Here is a 20,606-nt window from a genome sequence, read left to right on the forward strand (position 1 = left end):
GCAGGAATTTGTGTAAGCACAAATAAATGTAAAATAATTTTCACCCTGAATCAATTATAAACTTAAACAACCATATGTCAGGTTTTAAATATGTAAATATTTAACCTAAGATAAGCTTAATACTTTTATACATAATGAATCTATGCTATACATTTTATGCATGCTATCTTATTCTACTTTAAATAAAATTTTAAGGAGAAGGGGAACCTCAGAAATAATTCAGTCCATTAACCTGAATGTATAGATGAGAAAGCAAAGTAAAATGATTTGTTCAAATTTACATAGCCTGTGGCCAAGCCAGGGTAGAAATTCACATCTTCTAATCCCTAAGCCTTTGAAAATTATCCTCTCCCACTATGCTTCCCCAAACCCAGATAAAGTGATGATAAATACTGACATTTGTGTGTGCTATAATGCTTGAGTGGTGTCTGACTCTTTGTGACCCCATGAACTATAGCTGGGCCAGGCTCCTCTGTCCATGGGATTCTCCAGGCAAGACTACTGGAATGGGTTGCCATACCCTCCTCCAGCGATCTTCCCAACTCAGGGATCAAACCTGCTTCTCTTAAGTCTCCTGCACTGGCAGGCAGATTCTTTACTAGGGCCATCTGAGAAGCCCAAAAACTAACACAGAGAGGCTCAAATTTTAGTCAGTACATTTAAGAATTAATGCATTAAGATATTTATAAGAATGTAAATTCAATTTATAAGTGGCTTTTTAGGAAGCAGATAAATGGCTTCTATGACTACAGGATTCAATATTGTCACAGGAGTTACAAATTCAACATATTTATATTAATGACATGAGGCTATTGTGAGATATTATGAGAATGTTAATTGTGATCATGCTTTTTTCTTCATGATGTTATTGAATTGCCATAATTAAATTATTTGAAAAGGCAGTCCTATGGCAAATAGAAGGTAGTATTTGGTAAAATATTTGGTCAAAATTTTAACCCAAAGTTTTATCTCCCAGGTTAGGCAGACTGTATTCTAGGTTGAATTGTGAGTGACTTCGGTTGCATGTCATAAGAATCTTCTCAGTAGTCACTTTTGTTTTTAGGAAGCCCTGAGTAAGATGACACAAATAGTGAATGAGACGGACTTGTTAATGAACAGCATGCTGGTGGAGGAGCTGCAAGACTGGAAGAGGCGACAGCAAATCGCCTGCATTGGAGGTCCACTCCACAATGGGCTCGACCAGCTTCAAAACTGGTAAAACGCACTGACTTTAGTTTCTAGTGAAAACCACAGGAAGTACACAGTTTCAGTGTCGCTGAGCTGGAGAGGGCAGGCTTAGACCTTAGCGTCAGTTCATTCAGCTTGTTGATGGTTTATGAGCAGCTGGAACTCTTGAATACAAATAGATGTAATTGTCTAAGTGTTCTGAATTCCCATTCCTTGGGGGAGAATAATAAAGCATCTATAGAAATCTATAGAATGCATAAGAATTGCTCCTTTTCTCATATATAATATGTCAACATGCAGTCTTAAAAGACTCAAATGAATTTTTTTCAAATCATCAATAGATACACTTTCTTGAAGAGTATGAGAAGCACTGGCTTCAAACACTGTATCTCATTTTTAAAATGTGCATCTTAAGATGTCCACATAAAACGAAGCATTGCTTTTGTGTTTTTAACAAAATGATTTGTTTTTGTAGTTAAATGACAAATCTCAAGTGGCTAATACAACATGGCATCCCCTGCCTGTGTACACATGTGTACAATCATGTACAGATATTATCCTTTGTACTAAACAAAGGTTTATAGGGTTTTCCCCTTCATCAGTGCAAAAGGAAATTCTCTGAGTGAAGGAGCAATTAGAAAATATGATGAAAAAGAAGGAAAATTTTTGATTGAATCGAAAATTGCTTTCTAGGGGTACAATCCAATGCAATGAAAACACATATAACTGGGCACATTTGCACTAAAAGCTCTGCACTTCCGGGACTACTTCTCAAGAAAAGTAACTGGGCTCCTTTTAAAATTTGTTGATTTCCTTGGGGAAATATTTTGATTCACTAACCTCACTGTTGTTGTGAACACAAGATAAACAATAAAGGGAGGAATAGAGAGCATAGCAGAAATGGTGTTTATACCAAATTCAGTAAGGGGTTGACAGTTCTTTCTACCATGTTGTGGGGAATAAAGTTTAACTAGAAAGAGCTGCTGTCAGGGCACATGGACTTAGGTAAGTGTGATGAGACGTCTGCCTCCTCTTAGTTGGAGGCCCTTTCTGTGTGCCTTTCAATCTCCCCCTTTCCCAGACTTCCAGCCCAAGCTGCCACCTCCATTTCTTAAGTGAGATCCAAGGTGTAAAACTCTAAGCAGATAATTTTCTTCAGAAAGATCCATTGACAATCTTTTGGTTAATATTTAGGACTTGTATAAATATATATGGAGGGAGGTCACATTATTTTTTCCGTCACTATTCTTACACATAAGATTCTTCATAAAATATACATTTTTTTCATAAAATATATTTTTAAAGTTTTAAATTTGCTCTCTTTGTCCTTCAGTGAGTACCATCTTTTAAAAATATATGTGTTTAATAGACTTCTAAAAAAGATAATAAAAGGAATTTGGGGGGACTTTCCTAGTGGTCCGGTGGCTAAGACTCTGTGCTCCCAATGCAGGGAGCCTGGGTTTGATCCCTGGTTAGGGAACTAGTTCCCACATACTGCAACTAAAGACCCTGCGTGCCACAACTAAGACTCAGTGAAGCCAAATACATAAAAATACTTTAAAAACAAAGGAATTTGAACCCAGACATTCACAAAATTTTCTAAATGATTTGTATAAAACTGAAGGTAAAATTTTTAAAACATTGAAAACAGTTAACATCTATCAGCATTTTAGAGAAAACCCTGTGTTAGGAAAATAAATGTAAAAAACACTGTCACTAATCTAATGGAATTAAATGACTAATTCATTTAATAATTATTTAGTAATACTTGCTAAATAGTTAAAATGGTGGAGTTTAGTAGAAAAAAAACTATCTGCATTTTTCATTGACTGTTCAATAGCTTTACACTGTTGGCAGAAAGTCTGTTCCAACTCAGAAGGCAGTTGGAGAAATTAGAGGAGCAATCTACGAAAATGACATACGAAGGAGATCCTATCCCATTGCAAAGACCACATCTGCTAGAAAGAGTCACCTTCATGATCTACAACCTTTTTAAGAAGTAAGTCAACAATTTGCTCTACACCCGCAACTTAAACAAATTGTACAACTATACTTCAGCTTAAAAAAAGAGGGTAAGTCAAGTGTTATCCATTTAGATGCCTCCTGGCAGCTTCAGTTCTATGTAGTTGGGAGGACACCCTGGTTTGGTTTTGGTATTCAGATGAAGGACTGGGAGAGAAGTGTTAAACAATGAGCTTTAGGGTGCAGCGAATAAAGCTCCAGAGAGTTCCAGAAACATTTTTTTACTCATCACTGTTTATTCATCAACACTTCTTCCACCACCTAACCCAGTTTTTCATGAGTCACCATGTTGCCCACCCAAAGTTCATTTTTCATATTTTAGAAAAAAAGATTTCAAGGATTTCTACTCCAGTATCAATACATATTCAAAAAATGAAGGGTGGAGAATATGTTTATGTTTATAAGCTCATCTAAAGAAAAAAATATTACTGTGTACCAGAAATCCTGATATTTAGGTCAAAAATGGCATGAAATTAACTTTCTACTTGATGTTTATTATGATAAAAGGAGACTGGGGCTTTTATTCTTGACCTAAATATAATAATTAAGAATTATTTACTGTTGTTACTTACGGAAATCTTTAGGCATTGCCCATCTCTTGGTAATTATTTATGTGACATCTTGGAAAGATTTGAGCCTAATGGGAGTTTGAATGTCTTATAAGTGTAGAAATTTTTTATTTTATAAGAGGACAGCATCCTGTTACTCTGTGGTTTTCAGCCTGTCAATGTCTTCAGTGTTTTCAAATGACACGCTTTATTTCCTTTGACCCCAGCTCATTTGTGGTTGAACGACAGCCATGCATGCCAACCCACCCTCAGAGGCCGATGGTACTTAAGACTCTCATTCAGTTTACAGTAAAGCTAAGGTAGGCAGAATGTATTCTATTGTTTCATATTTATGGTGCTATGGTCACTGTGTAATTAAGGCTCATTTCTTTCAATGTGGCTTTCAGGCAACTATTCTTTATCGAGTGACTCCTGCATGCCCAGCTATGGTAAATTAAATACCCACAGAAATATTAACGTGAGAGCCCTACTTATAAAGAGTGGAGCAATGAAGATGAGGGCATGAGAGTTATTAGCATGAAAGTATGAAGTCACAATTTCAGATGACATGGGATTAATTGCTCAGAAGATTGACTTGAGAGGAAGACTGGGGAGCCTAGAGAATGCTTGTGGTCACTGTGAGAAAGGACCTTGAGGGAAGAGCAGGGGTGTGAGAGAGACACTATTAGAAATAAGGACTTTCTAAAATAAGGAGTCACTGTTCTATAAGCATGGGGAGCGGGGAGAGAGAGAATTGAGAAGATGGATTGGAACAGGTTGTAGAAGGTTCCAGTATCCTTTCCAGGCATATAGTGGCACATTCTTTACCTGTGATCACCCAGAAGCTAGCTCATTGAATTTTCCACGAAAACTCTCAACACCATGATTTTCAGCACATCCTTATTATGTACTTGATTTAAAGAGAAATGATTATGTTGTTGCTGCTTTATCTATGTATGTGATTCTTTTCATTTTCATGAGCAAACTAACACATACAGCTTTCCTAATGACATTTTTAAAATAATGAGTTTGACTTCAGACTTTCAAAGATATTGTCATCATGCCTCAATCTCTAAGTCCCAAAGCTTTAAATTCCTAATCACTAGGTCATCTCTGGAAAGCTGAAATTCCAGACCAGTACAGGAGGCTGTGATGCCATGGTAGATGGTAGTTAAGATCCCATGGTAGCATCCTTGGTCACAGAGCACTATTGAAACTCCATTTTTAGTTCAGTTTCATTTTATCCAGACATACTGACATACAACACTGTGTAAGTTTAAGCATAAAGACTTGATGTGCATAAATGGCGTAATGATGATTACAATAAGTTTAGTTGACATCCATCACCTAGGAACTTCATTTGTTAAAGGAAGGCATTTGTCTTTCATTTGCATTTCGGAAACCCTAGTTGAAATTCTGAATCATTTCCTTTGTGTGAATTTGCACCACCACACTAAGATACAAAAATAGAAAACAAAAACCAGGTTCCTTTTTAAACTTTTCTTATTTTCAAATGTATTCCTTTCTCATCCCCACATCTCTATACAACCCAGAAAACTGTTAACACTAAAGGGGAATAGGATAGCGGGGTAGTGCATATATCCCGTTTTCCCTTGAGACACCCGTATGTGATATATTCAGTCTAAGATGTTCTCTGGGGCAAAAGGGAAGATGAGTAGGGATTGCTCAACAAAGAACTCTGAGTGGAAGAGGTCCTTGAATGGGCATCACCTGGCATGTTGTTTAAACTGACTGCCAGAGGCATAGACCATTAGTCCCTGGCAAGGGTATTCTGCCCTCCTCTTCCATCTAACTGTTCAGTCCCCATTCTTCTTTTCTGTACCCAATTCCCCCACTGTCTTGACAGCTGATCCTTTACTTAGTATTCAAGATTTTTCCTAAAACCCCACTCTACCAAAGCATTTCATCCTCCTGTTTCAAAGGAAAGAGGTGACATGGGACTCCCTTTTGTCATCAGCACTTACAGTGAGTTAGATCCTTCTTGATACAGGATAGAGAGGAAGGCAAAAAGGGAAATCATTTCATCTTACTTCATATGACTTCCTCACTACCAGCAGCTATATTATCATATCCCAAAGCCCAAAACCAGTTCTGGCAGGATTTTTAAGAAACCTTGATACATTCTTTTTGTTTTGTTTGGGTTGTTTGTTATCTGTGGTCATATTTCTCTAATGTCAATCAGCTGCTTACCACCATTCTTTAAATTTCATCTGTTTAGCTGGACTTCTTCCTTTGATGTACCGCCATGTCTACTGTGCTCCTTCCTTAATCTTCATTATGCCAGTTTCCCACTGCCTGGGGCTGTACTGGGTTTATATAAGAAGCTCAATGCAGCTGCGTGAATGAGCAATGTTTGGGATGAGTGTATATGTAAATGAATGAGTGAGTGACTGACTGAATGAATACCTCTGAAACTAAACTGAACCTGCAGAGAGGTTATGTCAGAGGGTACAGCTTAGAAAGTTTGGGGAAAGCTAAGGAGACACCTGAAGGAATTAAAGGAATTGTTATTCTGACCTTTAATCATTTGTTTGTGTGAAATTAGGTCTTTTTCAGTTATAAAATTTTTCCTGTTACTTACATGTAATATCTTTAAAGTCTGCAAATGCATTTGAAGTGGAATTTTCCGTATTCTATCAGAGTCCTAGTCTTTCTCAGTATTTTACCATAAAACAGTTATCGAAATATTTAGTTTTACTAAGCTTACAATTTTTTTATAATTTGAGAATTAAATGAATCCACATAAATAGATTTACAAAAGTTTTTTCTTTTATTTATATGTCTAACCCAAATTTAGGCTTTAGCCAAAATATGTAGCTATTTTTCTGATCTAGCCAACATATTATCTAACACACATCAACTAACGCAACATGAAAATACTTTCCAAATATGTGTTCTATTAAGTGGGTGATGTCAATATTAGTAAAATGACAAAGTAAAGAGGAATTGACATTTTCAAAACACATGAACATAATACTGGAAATAATGTGAGCTTAATTTATATATATTTGGCATAAATATATTTAAATCTTTACATATAAAAAGGCTTTTAGCCATGAAAATTTTTATCTTTAATTCTTTATGTGTTTTTTCCAGACTGCTAATAAAATTACCAGAACTAAATTATCAGGTAAAGGTGAAAGCATCAATTGACAAGTAAGTTTTTAATTTCCATTTTGAAACATGAAATTGTAAGACTTTTTAAGAAGAATAGTCCTTATTTTATAGGATAATTTTTAACTTTTAATTTTACTTCTCTAACATAATGTATCAATGTATTTCAATATTTGACTTTAAAGTTCAAACATTTAACAGAACTCCAATGAAGACTGACTTTATAAATTTTAATATAAAGACATGAAATGAAATTTTATATACTATCCTCATCCTCTAAAGTAGCATAGAAAAGTCTTTTTCCAGATCTATTAAATAACTCACTTTAAAGAATCTTCTTGGTTTTACAGGAATGCTTCAACTCTAAGGTAAGACATTTACTTTAGATTTTTTTGTTGTTCCCATAAATACATTTTTACCTGAGACCATTGTAAATAGCTAAGATTTCCTCTCTAGCAATCGAAGATTTGTACTTTGTGGAACTCATGTCAAAGCCATGTCCATTGAAGAATCTTCCAATGGGAGTCTCTCTGTAGAATTTCGACATTTGGTGAGTTAAGTAGTCAAATGACCCAAGTTCCCCCCCAACCCCTCCAAATCAGACACATCTAAACTAATAGACCTTATAATTTAATGTGTTTTGTTCTTTAGTGTTTCTTATGTGAATTAAGGATCGTATTGAGAAATAAAACATGCCATCTTTGAAGAATTTAAAGTGGTAAAAAAAAAAAAAAATTGAACCTTAACTCAGAAAGTCTGTGTTCTTAACAATGGTGATATTGCACCTAAATATATGTATTAATTAGTCAAAATATTTTGGTCATGATGACAGAGATAATATGTCTTAAAGTAGATAAGCATTCCTGGCTTCATTTTAAAAATCTCTCCAATTGATACCCAATAATGGCAGGTCTGGCTAAAATCTCTGTCATTTTAGGAGGATTGGCTTGGGGAAATAGGATGGTTTTAGGTGTGAGATGCACACAGTTGGCCTTGGCATTTCTAGAAAGCTTCTGACCCAGCCTCATCCTGTTACTTCTTGTTTTTACTACTTCCTCTTAATCTGGAGTTCTCTTCCTGCTTCCTTTCTAATTCATCACATAGTTCTTAGATTCCCAAACACCCTATTGCTTGTCTAGCCAAAAACATGTTTCTTACCTGGCTTATTAACATTGAGAAGGTACCTCACCTGAATGTTGACCACTGAAGCAGCCTCAAGAGGTCTACTTTCTAAAAGATAAAATTTATGTTAACAGAAAGATAGCTGCATACAAAAATTTATACTGGTGTTCAGTTTTTATTTTTTGTGTGAATCCTTGAATCCCTCTGTATGAGACTGCTAAATCAATTAAATGTAATGATGAGTGATCATATATATCAGTCAGTTCAGTTCAGTTGCTCAGTTGTGTCCGACTCCTTGCAACCCCATGAATTGCAGCACGCCAGGCCTCCCTGTCCATCACCAACTCCTGGAGTTCACTCAGACTCATGTCCATCGAATCAGTGATGCCATCCAGCCATCTCATCCTTTGTTGTCCCCTTCTCCTCCTGCCCCCAATCCCTCTCAGCATCAGAGCCTTTTCCAATGAGTCAACTCTTCGCATGAGGTGGCCCAAGTACTGGAGTTTCAGCTTTAGCATCATTCCTTCCAAAGAACACCCAGGGCTGATCTCCTTCCGAATGAACTGGTTGGATCTCCTTGCAGTCCAAGGGACTCTCAAGAGTCTTCTCCAACACCACAGTTCAAGAGCATCAGTTCTTCGGCTCTCAGCCTTCTTCACAGTCCAACTCTCACATCCATACATGACCACAGGAAAAACCATAGCCTTGACTAGATGGACCTTAGTCGGCAAAGTAATGTCTCTGCTTTTCAATGTGCTATCTTAGGTTGGTCATAACTTTTCTTCCAAGGAGTAAGTGTCTTTTAATTTCATGGCTGCAGTCACCTTCTGCAGTGATTTTGGAGCCCCCAAAAATAAAGTCTGACACTGTTTTCACTGTTTCCCCATCTATTTCCCATGAAGTGATGGGACTGGATGCCATGATCTTCATTTTCTGAATGTTGAGCTTTAAGCCAACTTTTCCACTCTCCTCTTTCACTTTCATCAAGAGGCCTTTTAGTTCCTCTTCACTTTCTGCCATAAGGGTGGTGTCATCTGCATATCTCAGGTTATTGATATTTCTCTCGGCTATCTTGATTCCAGCTTGTGTTTCTTCCAGCTCAGCGTTTCTCATGATGTACTCTGCATAGAAGTTAAATAAGCAGGGTGACAATATATAGCCCTGACGTACTCCTTTTCCTATTTGAAACCAGTCTGTTGTTCTATGTCCAGTTCTAACTGTTGCTTCCTGACCTGCATGCAGATTTCTCAAGAGGCAGGTCAGGTGGTCTGGTATTCCCATCTCTTGAAGAATTTTTCATAGTTTATTGTGATCCACACAGTCAAAGGCTGTGGCATAGTCAATATAGCAGAAATAGATGTTTTTCTGGAACTCTCTTGCTTTTTCCATGATCCAGCGAATATTGGCAATTTGATCTCTGGTTCCTCTGCCTTTTCTAAAACCAGCAACATCAGGAAGTTCGTGGTTCATGTATTGCTGAAGCCTGGCTTGGAGAATTTTGAGCATTACTTTACTAGCATGTGAGATGAGTGCAATTGTGCGGTAGTTTGAGCATTCTTTGGCCTTGTCTTTCTTTGGGACTGGAATGAAAACTGACCTTTTCCAGTCTTGTGGCCACTGCTGAGTTTTCCAAATTTGCTGGCATATTGAGTGCAGCACTTTCACAGCATCATCTTTCAGGATTTGAAATAGCTCAACTGGAATTCCATCACCTCCACTAGCTTTGTTCGTATACATTCTTATAACTAGCACTCTTTTTGCTTAAGTTCAATTCCTATTCTCAAGAAACTTTCACTAATGGCCAATGATGGCTAATAAGTGAAGCCATAAAAGGCTGTTAACTTAGAGATACCTGTCTCCCAAAAGAGTCATTTGAAAAAGGAAGGACAAGAAACATACCAAAAAGTGGTCGAGTCTCTATTCCAGGAAGGATAAAATAACAAAACTTTAGTTTTCATGATGCTTTTCTAGTTGCAAAGCATTTTCACATATACTACATTTTATATAATACTTTTTATCAATTTTTAATACCAAAGTAAATATGGAAAATCAGCGAAGCAAAATTTTAAAAATTAAAAACCACCTATATGATCCCAACACCTTGACATAACACTATTGAAATCCTTATTTTTACATTTTCATTCATATATATATGTATATGTGTATGTATACATATATATTTAGACCTTCCCTGGTGGCTCAGACAGTAAAGAATCTGCCTGCAGTACAGGAGACCTGGGTTTGATCCCTGGATCGGGAAGATCCTCTGGAGAAGGGAATGGCTACCCAGTCCAGTATTCTTGCCTGGAGAATTCCAAGGACAGAAAAGCCTGGCGGGCCACAGTCCGTGGGGTCACAAAGAATCAGACACAATTGAGCAACTAACACTTTCACTATATAATATATATATGTATATATTCTTTTTTTAAGTGGATCAGATTGTACACATTAATTTTTTTTCTGTCCTATTTTCCCACTGAGTAGTCTATGTCATGAACATTTTGTATCTTCTCCTCTCATGGCATTTAGTAGCTCACGACGCCATGTGCATATTGGCCTGCGTCTATTTTCCCAGGCCTATGTGTTAGACATGATTTCATAGGCATTGAGAATCGTCATGGCTTAGCTCAGATGATACTTTCCAGGTACAGAGGAGTGCTGAATATATTCTAAAACATCCCAATATGATTTCTTCTTTCCAAAATGTGGCTGAAAAACAGTCTTATACCGGCTTGCTCCCTTATCTCAATGAAACTTCCTGAAGTGGAGTCCCATGAGATGAAACAGGAAGCTCTTTCTGTTGAATCTGGGCAGCTATGTTAGGTTTCAGTGTGTTAGAAGACATCTGGCTTACTGTTCTAGAAGTCAAAATTCTGACTGAGAAAACCGCTATAATAGGTACAACCAACTTGGTATTTAGCAGATAATGCTTCTCCATGCAAACACTGTTGTTTCCTTTTCCACAGCAGCCAAAGGAAATGAAGTCTAGTGCTGGAAACAAAGGAAATGAGGTAGGAAATGTTTTCTCCAAAGGCATTTTTCTAGGAAATAATCCTATAATGTATTATTTTTACAAAACTCATGAACAGTATGAAAAGGCAAAAGCTCTTAAACTGCCCTTTGTATTTTTATATAAAATAAAATTCATGTTTCTTTAATTACAAATGTAAAACTTTATAATTGCCAACTGTATAAGAACTTTTGTTTTAAAAAGGAGAGCACAGAAAATGCATATAACATCCTCCTAAGCAAACAACTGTTAATGTTTTGGTTCACATCATTCTAAACTTTATATGTATACATTACTTTAAATGTATATATACACACAATGTTTCATAACCTGCTTTCCATCACATAGCAATGTGAAGTGAACAGTTTTCCATAAACTTACTCTTGGAGGACATGATTTAAAGTGGTTGCATTGTATTGCTGTGATTTCTTTAGTCAGTTCATTATTATAGAATATCATAACATCACTCATTTTCCACAGGTAAGAGGTAAGTCTTTGAACATCATGACCCAGTATGTGAAAATCACAAGTGAAAAACAGTTCTATTACTTTATGGTATCAATTACTTTACTCGTATATCTAAGGTTGGCACTTCAGTGGATGAATCGATTAAAAGAACAAACTGATGCAGCCCAGGTGTTCGAGTTTGTCAGTAAATAATAGAGTTGCCAAATCCTGAATGGGAAGTGGCTTTGGGAATCATCTATCTAGTTGACCTAGATACTAGGGCAATGGCATCCCACTCCAGTACTCTTGCCTGGAAAATCCCATGGACAGAGGAGCCTGGTAGGCTGCAGTCCATGTGGTCGCTAACAGTGGGGCATGACTGAGCGACTTCACTTTCACTTTTCACTTTCACACATTGGAGAAGGAAATGGCAACCCACTCCAGTGTTCTTGCCTGGAGAATCCCAGGGACGGGGGAGCCCGGTGGGCTGCCGTCTATGGGATGGCATAGAGTCGGACATGACTGAGGCAACTTAGCAGATACGAGGGCATTTCTCTATCCCCTACGTATTTGGAATAAGAAAACCTGGGCTTGAGTCCATTCTGACAGTGACTGAAAATATGACCATTGGCAAATGATCTGATAGAGAAATATTGCATTTTTTTCCTCTAAGAGATCGAGTCATAATGCCCAATGCCCCATGCTCAGAGAAACTGCGTGTGTAAGACCACCTACATGATGCAATTAGAAAGCAATGAGGCTTATTTCTGGTATGGTTGGTATGGATTAAATCTCCTAAATTTAGTGTTACAGCTCTATGAGAAATTTCTTCAAATTATTTGGAAGAAAATACACTTTATAAATCTAGCATTCGATTACAGCTGACCTAGCCCACCCCACAAAACCACAAAGACCCATCACAACAGTTTTCATGCTCTACATTTTTCCCTTCCAAGAATTCGTCATTCTCTTACCCATGTCTTAAAGTTCTTTTGCCACTCCACCAAGGATAAGCTAAGCTTTCTTCCCAAGGTACAACCTTGGCTTACAGCAGACTGTCAAACAGGTTTCTCAGCCCAGATACAACAGGAACAAAGCTTTTGAGTTTAAGAATATTCTAATAAACCAAACAAATAGGGGGTATTCTTCCCACCTTATAGAAATCCATAAAGATTTTCTAAACTTCCTAATTAAAACATTAGCACATTACAAATAAACGTCTGTTTCACAAATCTTGGAATTTTCACCGAAGTTGCAAACAGCATTTCATGCAGTGACCTCTCTGAATAGTATTTACTAAGCACAAGGCTTCTAAACTCTTCTTAAGGAAAACAAATCAAGTGGGAATAAATTAAATAGCTGAATTTTTCAGTACTTTGTCATCTTTGTGAATGCAAAATCAGAATCTACTTGAATTTCTCTAGAGACAGAGATCTAAGTAAATCAGCTTCCACTATAGAAAAACAATGTCTCATTAACACTGCCTATTTATCTCATTTTGAATTTATTTCCTCTCATTTTCTGATTAATAACAAAATCATGCAGTTATATCAGAATGATTTTCTTTTTTTCCCCCCAAGTTTGCTGGAACTGGATAATTTTATTTTAAGTTGTTCTTTGAGCTCCCCCTGTTGACAGAATTTTAATATGACTCCTCGGTACATTCAAAATAAACCATAGACTTGAATGCTGTTGTTATGTGCTATAGGAACCATTGAAAAGTCACACAATATACGCAGTGGACTCAGAAAGATGAGATGGGAGTCAGGAGCTTGGCCAAACTTAGGGGTGACAAAAGGAAAGTCAGGAAAGAGTGGGGGAGGATCTGGCGATTAAGTGGGATTCACAAAGTCATGGGGCCAGGAATTGCAGTAACCAAAATTTAGGGAGAACGGGAAGCCAGGATGTTATAACCTCATTTTCAAATTTCAAACAGTAGCTGTTGCTTATCGCTTATCTATGTACCTGCAGCAGGAGTTCATAGCCTGATAAGAACTTACTTGACAAATCCTTGTGTGGCATTTACTCTGTATCGCACTAATAGCGTCGCTGGCATTGACTGATGTAACTGACTCAACAGTGCCAGGAGATAGAGACCGTCAGCAGTGCTATTTCCACTACTGTACCAATGTGCACAGGAGATACAGGAGCAGCGAGAGTTTTCTTGGGAAGCATGATTTTAAATTCTTCTAAACTTTGTAAGGATTCTGGTGAGAGGTAGCTACATGATTTAGTGTCATTCTTATTTTGGCCAGGGAAACTGAGGCACTGAGTGCTTGGGCTTAGACTCAAACCTCAGCAATCTGGCTCCTGGGTCCATGCTTTTGGCCACTGTGCCACGCTGCCTCTGGAGTCACAAAACCTTCCCTGGGAGAGGCTGTGATGGTTGACATTCGCTTTGACCTCTTTAGCTCATCACACTCACTCATACACCCACACACACATACCCACACACGTGCACAGAGGCCATGATGGTTGTCACTCTGCTTTGACCTCTTTATATCATCACACACACACACACACACACACACACATACACACACACACAGAGGCCATGATGGTTGTCACTCCACTTTGACCTGTTTCATCACATACACACACACAGAGGCCTTGATGGTTGTCACTCTGCTTTGACCCCTTTATCTCATCATACACACACACACACATTTGCTGGGATTCCTATAAGAAAGATCTCTGCAGGTTTGTGGGGGAGCATCTCATTCTTTCCTCTGTTTAAGCTACTGTTTTCCTCACTTTACCCACCTGCTCAGAAATTATGTAGCTACCTCACACCAGAATCCTTACAAAGTTTAGAAGAATTTAAAATCATGCTTCCCAAGAAAACTCTCACTGCTTCTGTATCTCCTGTGCACATTGGTACAATAGTGGAAATAGCACTGCCGATGGCTCTGCCTCTTACAGGCAGCTGACCTTACACCAGCTACTTTACCTCACTAACTCCCAACTTCCTTAACTATAAAATGGTTTCATGTTCATCTGCACTTCATAGGGTTGTTGTGAGGACCAAACAAGATGAAGTGTGTGAGAGTCAACTGCAGTGTGCTGTGCAGCTGTCTGCCATGGGCTTCTTGATCAGCCCTCCAGGCTGCCCTCTCTGTAACAGGTGCAGAAATGACTCTAAAGGTGGTTCCTGGCTTAGGATAAACTACGAATCCGTAACATCCCTTCTCTGCCCACCTGCCAGGTACTCTGCTGGAAACATTCCCTTTAAGGGCCACTGAGCATGTTCCTCTTCTTGGTCCAGGTCCATGAAACCTCAGACCACTATGTACACCCCTTTTATAGGCTTGCTTGTCTACTCCGAATGCCTGCTGCCCTACAACTTCCCCAACTTTGGTCCTCCTCTCCTACTTTAGAGAGGTTAGATTGAATACTCATTAAATGATTGAGAACATACCATGACAGTTTCCTCAAGCCTGCCAATCCAAACCTCTTTAGAACTTCAGCGCCCCCTGGCGTTTGACTCTGAGATTATCTGGGAAGAAGTGAACTTCGTGATGTGCAGGGGCTCCTCTCAGGAGCACTGGGTGAAAGAAGGAAGTTACTCTAGACCCATGCTGTCCCTAGAAGGCTAGGAAGACCAGCGAAGTCCCCTCTTTGGTTTTGGTTTGGTGAGCGGTGGAGCTCTGGACTCCCCACCCCTATTTCAATCAATCAGCCCTATTTTAAGTATTTTACAGATAGGGGTCCAGGTGGGAAATTTACTAGAAGTAAATTTTACTAGCAGAAAGAACATGTTCCAGGGTTAAAACAAAAAAAAGATTTTCGAACCATTAGACTACACAATGTCTGAAACTCCTTTGACAGAGATTCTATAATCCTCAGAAGTGCAGCAGAGAATTAGGTAATTTTTCAAAATGCATTTAATTTAAAAGATTTGCTTTGGAATGAGGAATCTGTTGACATGCTGTCACAAATTCAAGGTTTTCAATTACTGCTTCTTTCTCCCACCTTTGTTTTTTCCTTGCAATAATCATGCTGAAGATAAGAATCCATCGTTTAGCAAGTTGCCAAACTTGGTGAAAGCTTCAGTCTATCTCTATAAAATAAACATTCCCAGGAAGCAGCCTTTCCTGGAGGTCCTAAGATCTGGCTTGAGAGTGATTGTTGAAATGGCAGAAACTGTTTGAACAGGGAGGCTGAAATTGCAGTCTCTTGAGTTTGTTCTGTCAGTAGGCTTTAACTGATAAATGACAGTTTTAGCCACAGACTGAGGTGTTAGGTAATTTTGTTTATGTGGTGGAAAGTCATGAAGCACAAAGAAGCTATTAGTAAAGCCTGGCTGACTTGAGTTTCATTTAGCAAAATAGCCAAACAGATGTTCTTTCAAGGTTCAGTGTTCTCAAACACAGATCCACCACTCATACTCCAACTGGCTCAAGCATTTTCACAGGAAGTCGATTGCCTTCTGAACTAATTTAAGTAGTTGCAATGCTTTTTAAAGACAAAGACTGGTGCACAAATAACACTAGAAACATAGTTTTTTTTTTTTTTGGCAATATCTTCCATACATTCCCTTTATTGTATGGATTGAGAATTAGTTGTTGCTTTACATTTATTTCCTATGATTCTGTGATTAAGATCTCTCTCTCATATGACTGTACCATTTTTTCCCCTCTTATTATTGTTTCCCAGGATCTAGGCCAGGGTCTAACGCATGGACTCAGCAAATACTCATTAAGCGAGTGGACTATTGCAGTTGTTTTCTATTCCACATAGTTTTCCATGTGCAACATTATCATAGATTATGGCTTGTTAAGAGATGAGCAAGATAAACAACAATGTCCTGCTCTATTGGGGACTTCCCAGGTGGTGCAGTGGTAGAGACCCTGCCTGCCAATGCAGGAGACATGAGAGACATGGGTTCAATCCCTGAGTCAGGAAGATCCCCTGGAAAAGGCCATGGTAACCCACTCTAGTATTCTTGCCTGGAGAATCCTATGGACAGAGGAGCTTGGCTGGCTATAGTCCATAGGGTCGCAAAGAGTTGGACATGACTGAAGTGACTTAACATGCATGCACAGAGGTAACAAAAAGAATATGGTGACATCTATACCTGCCTTTCATTAGGTTCCATATATTTCCCTAGGTGGAGCCCTGTTTTTCACTTTCTTAGCAGATTATCCAGTGGGTACTTTTCTTTAAAAGTGCCATACAGTCAATCCAGTTATATCATCAATGTCATTAATATAAATATCAAAACTATGGATATTTTAAATCTGTAATCATCTCAGATGGTTGAAATGGCTTTTAATACAAACATTAATGGTACATCTTATCTATGATATTTTCAGTCTGTAAGGAATGGACCCTGGGAATGTGAGATTGAATAGTGTCTCTAGCTTGGACTGCACTGATAAAATAATAAAGACTATGACTGGTGGCCACGCAAGCTTGGAAAGCTAATGACCCTGTCTTCTGTCAGAGCTGCTTTCCTCCAGTCCCGTATATTGTTGATAGACATGTTGAAGCTGATGTCAGCTTCTTTGTTGAACTGCATTCTAAATGTACCTCACAGTTGCATCAAAAGTTTAAAGCAAACACTGGAAATTAGTTTGAATCCCTATGTAAACCTCTCACCATCCACATTACAGTTCAACAAAGTAATATTTAAAGTACAGAGTCTTCTTCCAAAGTTAATGGACAACCCTGTGTGTCACTGCTCTGCAGAGCCCTGATTTCTTACACTTTGAGAGACTCTTGCCACTTGGACCAGTGAGCACACAAGTGCCATAACCCAAAGGTGTGAGGGAATTATATCCATGATGAATTGTTATTATACACACACACACACACACACACACACATTTAATTACACAAATTAAACTGCGGAGATTAGAATGAAGGAGGAATAAGAAATCCAAAGGCTCCCTTTGGCAGTCCTCCCACTGTGGCCCTCCCCACAGAGAGAGATGTCTGGGTAGTCAAGGCCATGTGCTCACCAGAGCCCAGGGCTTCAGGATTCCCAGCCCAGAAGACCTCAAGCCCACTTTCAGGGCTGTACAAGGCCTTTTCCCCAGGTCTGCTCTCTCAAGCACAGATGAAACCGTCAGTGCAAACATTTCCAGGCATGAGGAGAGGCCTCAGGGCCACACTCGTCAGGTCAGCCCCTCACAGAGGAAGAAGAAAGAAGGATGGGAGTGGTCCCAGAAGGTCATGCTCTCCCCAGGCCAGCATATTTCAGCAGGACTTTGAGGAGTTAAAACCTGGCCAATTAGGTCATGTGAAAGCTTAGCTGTTGAGGCAGGAGACTAGCCCATATTTTAACGTTTGTTAACTTGATTTATAAAGGCTAAATATTTAGACATATGGTATGTGGTCTCCCTCTGTGTGCTTGCCGCAGGCCTCTCAAATGTTCTGTTCAAATGTACAAGCACGGGCTTGTATCCTTTCCACCGCTGAACTCAGTGAGAATGTGAGTGGCACCCCTTAGTGACCATGGGCTTGTGGATTCTTCTGTTGCCTCACTTTGCATAGTGTAAACACCTCCTCCCAGAGGGCAGTGAGATTTTCTGTTGTTTTAAAAAAAATGTGGTTTTTGTTAACTTGGTGCCTACAGATGACCGTTTCATCTCATGGTCAATCAAAGGAAGAACAATTTAGTTCTACATAATAAGTAAATTGGGGGAAGGGGGCTGGTTGTTTGGTGAGTAACTTTAGGGGTGGTCTAAGAGAATTTTCAAAAGAACTTTCAGTAACACACGTTTCTACTAATCTGGAAGAAGCAGTCTCACTGAGTCAATCTAACCACCTCCGGGCACTGGAAGATACCACAATGCTCTGGCCCAAGGGAAAGAGGAGTTTTCTCAGTAACAGATCCTATTTTAACGTCCCTCCTGGTGGGCTGCAGTCCATGGGGTCGCTAAGAGTTGGACACGACTGAACGCCTTCACTTTCACTTTCCACTTTCATGCAGTGGAGAAGGAAATGGCAACCCCCTCCAGTGTTCTTGCCTGGAGAATCCCAGGGACGGGGGAGCCTGGTGGGCTGCCGTCTATGGGACTGCACACGACTGAAGCGACTTAGCAGCAGCAGCAGCATTATCAATAAAATCTTCCTCTTGTAGTTGTCATTCATATCATCATATTAGAACTTTTTTTTTTAATTTAACACAAAAGGACTCCAGCTTGTTATTAACTATATTCAGTAGCAAGAGCTCCCTTTCAGAGCTGACTCAGCCACCCACAACCCCATCCTGACTTTTCTAACCTAGATAATTCCACTTCTGCTCGTATGTTCCCACAGGACTTATTTTTTAAATCGTTTAAGCTTTCTATATCATCTCCAATTTTTCTACATCCCTTTTGAGACTAAACATAATGTGGATACATCATATTGAGAATAATTGCCTCATAAATTCCACCTGGGGTTCTTGTTAAAATGCAGAATCTGGTTCAGTGGGCCTGGAAAGAGGCCAGAGAAGCTGTTTTTCTAACAAGCTCTTAGATGATGACAGTACTGCTGGTTCTGGCATACAGCAAGTTTCTGTCAGATTTCATCCTGGGAAAAACAGCAATTTTTGTCCCACTCCTTCCCGCTCCAAACCCACTCCTCGGAGGTGATCACTTTTTGAGTTCTAAATATTATGTTAAGATCATACTGATATTTCTTAATATGTTTATTTTATATACTTCTGAATTATTCCTAGAAAAAGATTAAGCTGTGGCTCTCTTTTTTAAAAACTTTTTATTCTATACTGCAGTATGATTGATTAGGGGCTTCCCTGCTGGCTCAGATGGTGAAAGCATCTGCCTGCAGTACAGGGGACCTGGATTGGATCCCTGAGTGTTGTGTTAGTTTCAGGTGTACAGCAAAAGGATTCAGTTATACATATACATGTATCTATTCTTTCTCAAATTCTTTTCCTGTTTAGGTTGTTATGTAATATTGAGCAGAGTTCCCTGTTCTGTACAGTAGGTCCTTGATGGTTATCTATTTTTAATTAAACTATGGCTCTTATATACCAGCTCTTCATACACATGAATTTTACCCATTTTTTACAATATTATTGTATAGCATTTAGTTTATTTAATATATTCAGTATTTGGGGTTACATTAGTAACAGGTAGATAAAACAAATTGATTAAGTAAAATGTCTGAGGCAACTAATAAGTCCAGGAAAAACTAAAAATAATATAAGAATGGAAATACAATCATACTGTTACATGGTTCAGCTGTTAACATTTTTTTTTTTATAATCATAGTAATGCAAGCACTGGATGTATTAACTAACCAAAACCCACCAGGGTCAGGGAAGTTGGGAACCTCATTGCCTAGGCTGAGGCTAGTAACTACCCCTCCTGTTCAGCCCTCACTCTCCAGCTTCTGGGGGCTCAGTGCTTCCACCCCTGGTTCTGAAACACACAGCCCCTAACTGCCACCCTCGCTCCAGACTCCCCTAGCTTTCACTCCCAGACCTAGGTTACAGTTTTATTTTATTGGAAAGTAAACAAAACCCCAGTTGTTACTTTATTGAAGTTTCTGGAAGAAGCTGAGGAAAGTACATATTTTTCCCACTTAACCATGTTTAACCCTGTTTGATATTGCTTTTAAAAAATCCAATATGACCCAGAGAGATGTTGTGGGGAGGGAGATGGGAGGGGGGTTCAAGTTTGGGAACGCATGTAAGAATTAAAGATTTTAAAATTTAAAAAAAAATAAAAAATTAAAATTAAAAAAATAAAAATAAAAAGATTCTAAATAAATAAATAAATAAATAAAAATAAAAAATCCATTATGATACTGACTTGTTTTTGTTATAGCTACACACATCTGGCTTTCTTTTGTTAATAGTTGATAAGTCAAAAGGACAAATTTCCAAAAGTAAAAATAAAGAGCAACTTATCTGGATTTCAACTGATGAAAATATGCTGGAATTGTTGAAGCTAGAAATTGTTTTGGAAACAATATCATTCGTTTGTGTAAAGGAAGATTTCTCAAACTCTGTATATCCTTTAACTTTTTAAAATAAGGAATGTTCCATAACAGAAGATGTTTGAGGGTATTTTATACTTTATACTTTAAAAAGTTGTTAGTTTTTATAAAAGCACATCTAATAATAGGTAACAACTATACACATTTGTAGAAGGCTTCCCAGTTGGCACTAGTAGTAA

The 20,606-nt window shown here is 38.4% G+C and overlaps 1 protein-coding gene across 1 annotated transcript in view; it reads left to right on the forward strand.

The window, feature by feature from the left end:
• Positions 1 to 20,606, forward strand: part of STAT4 (signal transducer and activator of transcription 4) — a 104,749-nt gene that overhangs the window by 67,570 nt on the left and 16,573 nt on the right. Inside the window, exons 8-14 of the mRNA XM_005676278.3 lie at positions 1,064 to 1,215; positions 3,029 to 3,187; positions 3,986 to 4,078; positions 6,876 to 6,935; positions 7,244 to 7,261; positions 7,350 to 7,443; positions 10,982 to 11,026. Of these exons, the coding sequence (XP_005676335.1) occupies positions 1,064 to 1,215; positions 3,029 to 3,187; positions 3,986 to 4,078; positions 6,876 to 6,935; positions 7,244 to 7,261; positions 7,350 to 7,443; positions 10,982 to 11,026 (621 nt within the window). The remainder of the gene's footprint in view (positions 1 to 1,063; positions 1,216 to 3,028; positions 3,188 to 3,985; positions 4,079 to 6,875; positions 6,936 to 7,243; positions 7,262 to 7,349; positions 7,444 to 10,981; positions 11,027 to 20,606) is intronic.

This window comes from Capra hircus, chromosome 2, assembly GCF_001704415.2.
Source record: "Capra hircus breed San Clemente chromosome 2, ASM170441v1, whole genome shotgun sequence".
Lineage (NCBI taxonomy): Eukaryota > Metazoa > Chordata > Mammalia > Artiodactyla > Bovidae > Capra > Capra hircus.